The 12,841-nt window shown below is 25.3% G+C and overlaps 1 protein-coding gene across 1 annotated transcript in view; it reads right to left on the reverse strand.

Annotated features, from left to right (window-relative positions):
• The window catches only part of LOC117178439 (mediator of RNA polymerase II transcription subunit 24-like), a 36,662-nt gene that overhangs the window by 17,594 nt on the left and 6,227 nt on the right, over positions 1–12,841 (reverse strand). Inside the window, 4 exon segments of the mRNA XM_033369865.1 lie at positions 7,158–7,239; positions 9,117–9,397; positions 12,541–12,630; positions 12,662–12,754. Of these exon segments, the coding sequence (XP_033225756.1) occupies positions 7,158–7,239; positions 9,117–9,397; positions 12,541–12,630; positions 12,662–12,754 (546 nt within the window).

The raw sequence follows: 12,841 nt of genomic DNA on the forward strand, positions 1-12,841 counted from the left end.
GAGGTCGGATTCGGATTCAGCGCAGCAAAAACCTTCGGGTATACTAGGTCTGGTCTCTGGTTCCGGACCTTTGTCAAATTTTGTCGGCCTGTGTTATTCTTGAACATTACTCCTTACATAAAATGCTTGTCTTTTGCCATTTTTTTCCATGACTAAAAAAATTCCTTGACTTTTCCCGGATTTTTCTGACTTGCCCCCACCCTGAAATTCTGTTTCTCCCACCCTGCAAATTTCGGTAACTTTTTCTGCTGTCAAATAGGGTAGGGGAAAACACCAGACAGCGAAAAATTAATTTCGAAGTTGAAAAAAAAATCGCCTCTCCATTATTCACACTTTTTATCTAAATGAATCATTTTCCCAACATGTTTTACATTATAACAGCTTATTGATTAAAAAATAATGTTTTTTGGTTGATTAAAATTTTTGTTAAAAATTTGTCATTTTAGGTACAAATAAATTTTTTTATTAAAAATTTATATCTTTATTAGTTGAAACATCAACTGTTACATTTTTCACTGAGAATTCATCTTTTTTTTGTGGTTGAAAATTCAAATAATTGGTTGAAACTCAAACTACTTTGTTAAAAATTTGTTCTTCTGATTGAAGATTCATCACGTTAGTCGAAATTGGTCTTTTTATTTGAAAAATCATTTTTTTTGTTTGTTGAAAATTTAACTACGCCTTTTTTGGTTAAAAAATGATATTTTTAAGTTGAAAATTCAGCAATTATCTATCGGGGTGGTGATTCGGCCAACTACGCAACATTTCCAAATGAATGAATTTTTAAATAAAATTATGAATCTTCAACTGGAATAGTTGAATTTTCATCCAAAAAGATGAATATTTAACTGCAATACTTGAATTTTCTACCAAAAAGATAAATTTTTACACAATAAGAATAATTTTAAAAAACAAATAGTTTTTAACCTAAAAATACAATTTTTCTACAACATCCATTAATTTTTAACGAAATAGTTGAATTTTCAATGAAAGAAGACAAATTTTTAACCAAATGTTTGAATGTGAAACATATTTAGTTAAAAAATTAATTTTCAAGCTAACTGATAAATTTTCAACCAAAATGATAAATAATTAACTGGAATAATTGAAATTTTTACCGAAAAGAATAATTTTTAAACAAAAGGAAATTTAATTTCGAAGAAAAAGATTATTTTCCACAAAATATTTGGATTTTCAATTAAAAAAAGACAAATTTTCAAACAAAAATAGTGTAGTTTATAAAAAGAGATGAATTTTCAATGAAATTTTTATTGAAATACTTAAATTATGAACTGAATAGAAAAATGTTTTAATAAGGAGATAAACTTTCAAAGGAAAAGATATTTTTGTACAAAAAATCGATTTTTTTTAAAAGTACGTGAATTTTCAACGAAATAGTTGAGTTTTCAATTAAAAAAGACAAATTTCATCCAAACTGTTGAATTTTGAACTATAAAAGATCAATTTTCAACCGAAAATAGAATAGTAAAAATTTCAATTGAAGAAGTTAATTTTCAATAAAACTGATGAATTTTCAAATCAAATTACTAATCATCAACTAGGATATCTAAAAAACAATTAAATTCTTGAAAAAAATACAACTTTTCAACCAAACAGTTGAATTTTCAACCCAAAATAGAATTGTGGAATTTTTCGTCAAAAATCTAATTCTCAACAATAAAAAATCAGATTTCCAGAAAAATAGTTTATTTTTCGACTGGAATAATTAAATTTTTAGTTGAAAAATTGATTTACAACAAAGTAATTAAAATTTATATTATAATTTAGAAATATTTGATTTTCGTAATACTACTTTAACTTTGAAAACTACTTGAAGTACTCTCTTTTTATAAAATTTGGAAGAAGGAACTTTTAAATTGTGACGAATTTTGACTTGGATAGGATTCTTTAAACTCCTTTCTTCTAAATTCTAGTTATAACTCTTAACAAAAAATCCTGTCCCATAAGAAAAATTCCCTGTTTCAAGTGAAATTATATTATTATTGCATAATAATAATAATAATAATAATAATTATTATTATTATTATATAAATATATTACATTTTGCTAGGATCCTAAATGATTTCCCGATATTTTAGTTCAATTCTCGGCCACTTCCCAGTTTTTCAGTCAAGTCGCCACCCTGTAAATCCATTTTTGTTTTATTTGAGAAGATGATTGTACAAACTTGAATTTTACCACGATCTGAAGTAAAATTTTCGGTTTTTTATTTCACAAAAATGTGTTTTTTCACTGTATAAGATAGAAATTCTATCTGAAACTATTTGTTTCTGATAAATATTTGCTTTTAGTATTCAATCATTGTTTTTTACTTCACAAAACAATCGTAAAAACACTTTTATGTCAAAATTAAAATTGAGTATTGTAATATTACGTCACGCTCGATCGGTAACGTCAAAATCTATCAGGTTTTACAACTTGTGGACTGAAAAGCAATGATTACATAAAATTTTGACACAAATTAATTTTATTAGACAAAAGTAATTGAAAAATTGTGATATGGCTTTTCTTTTCCGATACAAAAGCCATTTCTTTAATTATTGTTGGCAATTTAGGAAGTGTGCGATTTAGACAATCCATCAAGAAAAAATATAATTTTCCGTTATTGAATTTTGGAATTATGGTACTGCGTTAAAAATGTTTTTCAAAGAAGGCAAACGGTTATTTTTGCACTTAGAAAGGTACAAGGAAAAAATAAAAATGATTAAAGACTGTGATCCTTCAGAGAAATCCTGTAAAATTTCTTGAAAATCGTTAAACTTCTCTGAATTTTTTTAAAAATCCCTTCAAATTCTTTGTAATCATTTTAAATCATTCGAAATATCTCGATATTGACTAAAATTATTTGCAATCGTTTAAAACCTTCCGATTTTTCTTAAATTCCTTAAAATTTTTTGAAAATCCTTAAAATCTTTGAATTTCTTTAAATCCCTCGAAATTTCTTTAAATTCATTAAAATTTTTTTAAATAAAATTCAATAGCTCGCTTGACATTCTTTAAAATCACTAAAACTGTCTTAAAATCTGATAAAATCTCTTATAAATCCTTAAACTTTTTTGAATTATTTTTAGATTCTTTTTTTAAAATCCTCTAAAATGAAACTTCAAGGTCCATAGTAATTTCTTAAAATTGGATTCTTAGAAATCCTGTAATATTTCTTGAAAATCATTAAACTCCTCTGAACTTTTTTAAAATCCTTTCAACTTTTCTAAAATAATTTAAAATTTTTCGTAACTGACTAAAATAAATTAAAATCTCTTAAAATCCTTTAAATTTTCTTAAATTGTTTAAAATCTGTTGAAAATCTTTGAATTTTTTTAAATCGTTAGAAATCTCTTAAAATTCATTAAAATCTTTTTAAATAACATTCAATAGCTCACTTGCCATTCTTTAAAATCACTAAAACTGTCTTAAATTTCTTTAAAATGTCTTGTAAATCAGTAAAACTTTTGAAATTATTTTTAAATCCTTAAAAAGGAAACTTTAAAATTCCGTCAACTCCCTATAGTAATTTCTTAAAATCATTTGAAGTTTTATAAATCCTGTCCTCTGAATTGTTTTGAAATCCCTTCAGTTTCTTTAAAATAAATTGAAATATTTTAAAATTAAGTAAAATACTTAAAATCCTTTGAATTTTCTTAACTTCCTTAAAATATTTTAAAAATTGTAACACCTTTGAAATCTCTTCAAATTTATTTAAATCTTTTTGAATAAATTTTCAATAACTAGTTTGAAATTATTTTAAATCACTTAAATTAATTTAAAATCTTATCAAATATCTTGCAAATCCTTAAAACTGGTTGAATTCTTTAAAAAATCTTTAAAAATAATTCAATTTTCCTGTATTTCTTTTAAAATCCCTTCAAATTATTTAAATCATTAAAAATCTCTTCAGATTTCATAAGAACACTTAAAACATTTTTTAATCCTTTAAAGTCTCTTTAATGTACATCTTTTGATATGAAATTACTTAAAACCACTTATTATCGAAAAGTTTAATGACATAAGTCGCCGACAATTGAGGTTATAACCTAAATTACGGCAATTTATAATTTATCGTGGTGAATTGCCTAATCGCACACTTTCCAAATTTCCAAAAATAATTAAAGAATTGGCTTTTCTACCTTAAAAGCAAAGCTATATAACGATTTTTAACTTAATTTCGCCTAAATTAATTAATTTTCGTCAAACACATATATAAACAATACTTTACAGTCCACCAAGTTGTAATAGCCTTATAGATTTTGACGTTACCGACCGAGTGTGAGGTAATATTAGAATCAGCCGTGGAATTAGGAAACACGGGACTAGGCATGCCATCTTAACTTGCTCGAGCGGGGTTGAATCCACGGGAGGGAGGAGGATTCCATGAGTGGGGAGAGCCGCCATCTTATGATGTGCCATTTGATTATGCGCACGAGCATTTTTGACGACAAACTGTCCATGAAAATATAAACATGTGGGCGCTGCCATGTTTGTGGCGGGACATCATATACATTTATACAGTTCAATAATGTATTTGTTTCTTAATCTTAAGAGCTTTTTTCTCGCTGCATTCAGCCCCTAATAATTTTATTTGAAAATTTAAATTTAAAGGAGATTTTGAATTAGATAGTTAATTATATTATTGCAAACCTCATTTCTAAAATAAAAAGACTATAAGCTATTAAAATCTATAAATAAACGTAGTGTACTCATGACGCACAGTTGGAGGAAATGCACTTTTTTCATTCAAAAATGTCCAGAGCCTTCAATTTTCTTGCGATTTTGAATTTTTCTGTTTTAAATTAAAGATCATTAAATTCTAAAAGATCTTGATTTTCCGAAATTTTGTCTCTTCTATTTTTTTATTAATAATTTTTTCAGTCAAAGTATGAACAGTCTTATTATCGGTGAAAAACATTTTTTTTGCTAAAAGTGCTTCCCATTAATGTAGGAATGACATTTAATAACAAAAATAATTTAAAAGTTTATAATAACCACTGTGATAAACAATTTTTGTGTCAAAATATTAGAATTTGAGATTTTTCAAATTATAATTCCCTTCAATGGCCAAAACGACTTCAGTTATTCCTTAAAATAATGAATATTTAATAATATTTGATAAAATATAACAATTTAAATTTTTGTAAACAAATTAGATAAACAAATTAAAAATGTTTGCCCTTTCGCATAGAACATTTTTTTTGCACTGGAAATGTTTTAAGCTATTGGATGAATGACTGCTAGTCACAAAAATATTAGAAGAGTTAACAATAACCACTGTTTTTAACAATTCTTGTGACAAAATATTAGAAATTAAGGTTGTATCAAATTTATATTATCTTTTATGGCCAAGTCGGTGGGTTATTCTCAAAAGATTTTGTATTGAGTGAATCTTAGCATGCAGTGTTATGATTCATTTCCAATCTATTACGATTGAAAACCCGACTTTTTCCGAGTGATACTGCCAACATTGGGAAATTTTTTATTTAAATTGTTTATAAACATATAAGTTGTTATATTCCACTAAATATGATCAAAGATACATTTTTTAGGAATATCCGTAGCCATAGTAGCGATTAAAGAAAATAAAATTTTTGATAAAACCTTACATTTGAATATTTTGTCACGAGAATTATTCATAACAATTCTTATTGTTAACTTCTCACATATTTTTGTGACTAGCAGTTATTCGCCCAACAGCTTAAAATATTTCCAGTGTAAAAAAAAATTTCTATGCGAAAGAACCAAAATTTTAAATTTCTTTATCTAATGTATTTACAAAAAATGTAAATTGTTATATTTTATCAAATATTATTAAATATTTATTTTTTCAGGGAATATCAGAAGTCTTCCTGGCGCTTGAAGGAAATAATCATTTGAAAAATCTCAAATTATAATATTTTGCCACAAGTATTGTTTATAACAATATTTATTATAAACTTTTAAATTATTTTTGTTATTAAATCTAATTCCTACATTAATGTGAAGCACTTTTAGCACCAAAAAATTTTACCGATAATAAGACTATTTGCTAATTTGTTTATCAAATTTGTTTCCAAACAAATAAATGGAATGATAAAAAAATTATTTGTATTTTATGAGTCCTCAAAAATTAATTTTAGACAATATAAAGTTTCCCTGATCAATTATCAAAGCGTAAAAAATTATTATGTACAAAATTTCAGTTTTTCCATGCTTTGAGTAGAAAAATTATTAATAAACAAATAGAAAAGACAAAAGTTCGGAGCGTCAAGCTGAACGAAAAAAAGTGAATTTCCTCCTACACTCCGTCATGAGTACGGTACGTTTGCTTATAGAGTTTAATAGTTTATAGTCTGTTAATTTTAGAAATGAAGTTTGCAATTATATAATTATCTATTTAATTCAAAATCTCATTTAAATAAAAATTTTTAAATAAAATTATTAGGGGTTGAATGCAGCGAGAAAAAAGCTTTCAAGTTTAAGCAACAAATAAATGATTGCACTGTATAAATGTATATACGATATTCGGTTCAATTTAAATAAATATATACGTTATATTAAATAATATTAAATCCACTTTCTCATTTATTAGTCTTTTCATGAACTTTTTACAAAATTATTCCCTCAATATATAATATACGTCATATATTTTTTATTAATTCTTCTGATCATGTATAGGTTTTAAATATTTTTGTGATTGAGGTCTTTAATATTATCAATTTTTCCATTACCTACATTAATAATTTTAACAAAAAATAATTTTGTTTAACTTAAACAAATAATAAAATCAATAATATGAGCAAAATGAATCACTAAAATATAAAGTTCGAACTGCTTTCAAAATGTATCTCAAAATTAAATTTTATTCATATTAAACCACATATTTTCTTTTTTTAAACAATTAGTAATAGTTAGATTTATTTTTTCATCTATCTTTTTTGTTTATTTGCAAACAGCTTCAAGTTTTTAATTATTTTTACTTTTTTTTAATGCAATTCAATAAAAAGACAGATCTACTTTTTTTGTCAATATATGTTTAAAATTGTACCTACTCTTTCTAGTTCCATTTTTCGGCGCCATGTGGTACAATGGCAGACCACCATTCCCAATAAGAATAATCAATTTAATATGTAAACTTCATTTAAAAACGAAAATCAATAGTTCCTCACCTTCGACTGCTGAGTTCTTTATTCTGCTTCTCAGTGACCAAATTGACTTCCTGCAATTTGTTTAAAATACACTCGACAATATTACACAAATTTTATTATTCAGGAATTTTAAATTTTCAGCCACTTCTAATTTTGGTTTAATTATATTTCGAATATTTACTTTTTCGGAAATTCGGTTCTAGTAAAAGAAATGTTATTTTTTGCGATTTTTCAGGGATCTCTGAAAATTCATCTCTTTTGGTAGAAGTTTAATCTTTTTAGGTTAAAAATACGATTGCTTGGTTGAAAATTCAACTAATTGGTTTAAACTTGAACTACTTTGTTAAAAATGCATTTTTTTTTTAGTTGACAATACAACAAATTGCTTCAAAATTGATATATATTTTATTCAACTATTTTGCTAAAAACTCGACGTTTTTGGTAGTCAATTTATTTTGGATTAAAAATTAAAATAATTTTTAGTTTAAATATGAACTGTTACATTTTTCATTGAGAATTCATCCTTTTTTTTAAAGTTGAGCTACTTTGTTGAAAAATCATTTTTCTGGTTGAAGATTCATAAATTTAGTTGAAAATGCTCTTTTTGTTTGAAAATTTAACTACTTTCTTGAATTTTTCTTGTTGAAGTTTAATATTTTTCAACTGAAAATTTAGTTATTCCATTTTTGATTGAAAATTGATCTTTTTTAGCTGAAAATTCATATATTTGGTTCGAATTTGCTTAAAACTAAAAATTTTAATAATTAATCTTTCTTGAACATTTATATATTTTTTTAAATCCCACCATTTGGTTGTAAATTCGCATTCTTTGTATGAAAATACATTTGTTCTGGTAGAAATGAACTTTCGTATTTAAAAATTCATCTTTTTTGGTTGATTCTACCATTTTCGTGAAAAATCTTCATTATTGATGCAATTAGATTGTTTTTGATCATAAATTAAAATCTTTTCTTGATGAAATATCAACTGTTACATTTTTTATTGAGAATTAATGGAAACTGCTCTCTTTGTTTGAAAATCTAAGTACTTTCCTCAATTTTTGTTGTTGAAATTTCATATTTTTCAACTGAACATTTTGCTACTCCATTTTTGGTTGAAAATTTATCTTTTTTAGCTGAAAATTCATATATTTGTTTCGAATTTGCTTAAAATTAAAAATTTAAACATTGAATCTTTGCTGAAAATTCATATTTTTTTGAAAATCCAACTATTTGGCTGTAAATTCGCTTTCTTGGTTTAAAAATAAATTTTTTTCTGGTAGAAATGAATTTTTGTTGATATTAAAAATTCATCTTTTTGTTTGATTTTACTATTTTCTTGAAAAAAACGTCATTATTGATGTAATTAAACCGTTCTTGATTATAACTCAAAATATTTTCTTGTTGAAATATCAACTTTTACAATTGGTGACGATTGGTTGAAAAGTAGAATTTTTCGGTTGAAGATGCATCTATTGTGTTGAAAATTAGTCCTTTTTGATAGAATTAAACTGTTTTTTAATAAAAATAAAAATATGTTTTAGTTCAAATGTCAACCAAATTGGATGAAAGTTCATCTTTTGGTTGAAAATTAAACTATTTTAATTATTTTACCCATTGAATTTTTAACTTTAAAATTAGTAAATTGTTTCATTTCGAACAGATTCATACTGGAACTACAGCTAATTTTTTTAAAGTCACTAAGTAATTTATGTTTACAGTTGATCAGCTCAGAGCGTTTTTTTTATCCACATTTTTTTATTTCAATCGCTTTTTATTTCAATTCTTTAACTCTTCTTCTATGTTAACAAATAAATTTAACAAAAAGTTAAAATCGAACTTATTTTAAATTGCATCATGCCATGTGACAAAAAATGTATGATACTTCAAATGAATAGATTTTTTTAATAAAAATGTGTAAAATTTCCGGCCACCCTGTAAAACCTGATTAATTAAACTCAAATTATTCATTTAGATTTACCCTTATCGTCGTGTTTCGCTAAGTACATCATTGCGCAAATGAAATCGGAATTGAGCATTTCTTTTAGAATACTGGCAGGTTTATCCATCAGTTCGGATGGCTGTGGAATCAGTACGACAGACAATACTGCAGCGGCTGAAAGATCTTCTTCGGGTTTCCCTCGGCAAGTTATGCCGATGTGAATTGTTTCTAAGAAGTTCAGAAGGCTTAGAATACAGTGGGGCTTTTGAAAAGCGTCGTATTTGCTAATACGTTGCAAAACAGCAGCGTACGAAACGAGCAGAAAAAAATAGTCCAAATCAGAATTATAATTATTTTCAAAAATGTCCCGTTCCAAGTCGAAGTTGTAATTCATTTATAAAATGTGCTGTTCCAAATTAGAATTCTACTAGAATATTTTCTCTTCCAAATCATAATAATTGTAATTCTGTTTTACAAAAATTCATTATTCAAAGTCAGAAATATTTTCCATTCGACTTGTTTAAATCCATTTATAACGCAGATTTATAATTCCATTGGAAAATTTTCTGAAACAACTCATAATTATCATTCTTTTAAAAAATTCTCTGTTAAAAGTAAGAATTATAATAAATATGTTGGGAAATTTCCTTTTCAAGTGCAGAATTATAGATATATCTTCCAAATAATAACTATAGCTTTTATATTTTAATTTTAAAACCTAAATTTTCCTCTCTTTCATTTAAAAAAAATATATTTTCTATTTTAGATAAATACTAATTTACGAGTTTCAAAGACTTTAAGGATTTCTAAAGATAAACAAATTGCAAACAACATGCCTTATATTATCGTCGTTATCGAAAATAAATTTTTTCATTATTCCTCTTGCAATTTGTTATTAAAAATATAAACAATTTAAAAATCTATTATTAGAGAAATTTTTAAATAATAAGTTCGGAATATTTTTAAGCATTTAATAATTTCGAATTAAAAGCGTTTGAAATTGAATAGAGTAAGAAAATAAAAATAAAGAAAGAAATATAATAAAACCAGTTAATTTTTATTAATTTTAAATTGAAAATTTTTTAAACAAAAACTCTAAAAATTGCAGTCTAAAATGTTGAAAATTGGACAATTTCATTAGAAAGGAGTTAAAATTGTATCATTTTTAATTTAAAGCGTTCAAAATTTTTATTATTAATTGAAGAATCTCGAAATTGAATCACTTTAAAAATAGATTAATTTCAAAACGTTGAAGCGTTTAACATTTGAAAATTTGAAATTGAAAACTAAATTGAATTAATTAATTCACCGTCATTTTCACTTTAAAAAATGGAAACATTTAAAATTATAAACCTTTAAAATTGAATTATTCTGAAAAAACGTTCAAAATAAAAAGTCATTTTAAATGAGAAACATTAAAAATAAAAAAATAAAAATAAAATCCGAACTTAATAAAGACTGAAAAAAGCTTTAGTCGAGAAAAATACTTATATTAAAAATTTACTATACTAAAACTCTTTAAACTTTTAATTAATGAAAGTAAATTTGAATAATTTAAAATTTTCAAATGGCCAATTATAATGTTTTTGATTCAACCATTCGAATTTTAATTGCAAAATTAAAACTTATAAAAGGGAAAAAAGGAAAATTTAGCGTTCATCATGAAAATTCAGAACTCTAAAACTGTCAGGTAGCTTAATTTGGTGTATTTTAATTTTAAACAACACAACTTTTAACTTTGAAATGGCAAGCCATTTAAGACTTGAAACTTTGTTTATCATTAATGTTATTTTTTTTAATTTTGCAATAAAATATTTTTGAATTTTACGATATTACATTGAAAATTAAAAAAAAAAGAATGCAAAACAAGATTGCTGTAATATTATTAAAATTTTTGAAATTGTACCATTTTCAACTTTTCCATTCGAAATTGCTTTATATTTACGTACAAAATTATTAAATTAAAAACTATCAAGGCTTTTAAAATAAAATTTTGAAATATTTCAAAGTCGAATTGTCCTGAAATTCAATTCAAAACCATAATTTAGAATTAAAATTATAGAAATGTTAAAGACGATAAATATATTATTATTAAGTATCATATCACGTTGCATCAAGTCACATTTAAAACGTCTAGATAAATTTTTTTCCTTAAAAAAATGTAATTTCTGTCAAAAAAATCACTCATTTTCACCGTTCAAAATTGCAGAATTTAAAATATTGTGAACCTGTAAAGTTTAAATATTCTAAACAATTTGAAAATTATATTATATAAATTTAACAATTTGATGCATATATTTTTCTGTTCAGTGAATTTACTTGAAAATTCTTACTCGGGGGTTTTTGGGGTCGCTGATTACGAATCTGAAGTCAGAATTTTAAAATGTTCAATTTAAGTTAGCGAATTCAAGATGTCGGTTCCAAAATTTTGTAAAATGATATACACAAGCTTGAAAATTTCTACTCGCGGGTTATTTGGATCTCTGATTACGAATCTACTATTACATCTTCGTAATTCTTCAAAATAGATCTTATATAGCCAAAACTAACACATAAACTGTGGTTAAAATATTGATGAGATTTTGAAAATTTACTCTTTCTTGGCGTAACCAAGATCAAACGACGAGGACGTGAAGAGTTCTAGCTCAATTTTTGTGTTTTTTTTGTTGCAAATTCTTCACATTTGCAAAAAAAAGTATGAGCGAAAACATGAAAATACCTTAACACTGTTTCAACTAATTATTTTCAATTGTATAATTTTAATATCAGATCCGTAATAAAAAAATCAGAAAATTTCGTAAATGCATACATTATCAAAATCAAAGTGAATATTCAAAATCTCATCTACAATCTCGAAGATTTACGTATCGATGTGAACTATATTCGATCGACCAGTTTGAATTTTAATGTAGTAACTTAAGATTCGTAATCAGCAACCCCAAAAACCCCCGAGTAGAGATTTTCAAATTACTATATTTCTTTTTTTTCAACAGTTTGGAACCGCCATCTTGAATCCGCCAACTTGAATTTGAGCATTTCAAAATTCTGACTCTAGATTCGTAATCAGCGACCCCAAAAACCCTGAGTAGACATTTTCAAGTTCATATATCTCTTCTTTTTTCAAAATTTGGGAACCGCCATATTGAATTTAAGCATTTCAAAATTATGACTTCATATTCGTATTCAGCGGCCCAAAAAACCACTGTGTATGAATGATCAATTTAATATGTTGAATGCATTCTTCAAAAGTGAATTCATTTGAAAAAAGGCATTTTTTATGTTTGTTTATTTACATAACAATTATTATAAGCAATTATGTCAAATAAACTATATTATTCTATTCTATTACCAATAAATTAGCAAATTAATAATGAGAACCCGACCTAAATACGTTAACAATGAATAAAAAATAAAAATCACTGTCAGGTAGACACCATGTCGAATAACTATCATATTAATTACCTGAGAACTAAGCGAATGTTTTAAGTAGGACAACACTAAATAATTTGGGCCAGGACCTACTAAGGCCTGTTGCAATATACAATCGGATGATTAAGTTCAGTTTTATGTGAAGTATTTTTTAGAAATAAATTGATGATAATTTTTATCTTACTGTTTTAATGTTGATGTCCCACTGCAAATCGCTCCAGCGTTCGCGCCATGCTCTGACAAGGAAACTATCCCAGGTGTCCCTCACCGATTTTGATGAAACTGCAATATGTTGTAATACATCGAAAAATAAGAGACACGTATTTTTTTTATCG

This window comes from Belonocnema kinseyi, chromosome 8 (genome assembly GCF_010883055.1).
Source record: "Belonocnema kinseyi isolate 2016_QV_RU_SX_M_011 chromosome 8, B_treatae_v1, whole genome shotgun sequence".
Lineage (NCBI taxonomy): Eukaryota > Metazoa > Arthropoda > Insecta > Hymenoptera > Cynipidae > Belonocnema > Belonocnema kinseyi.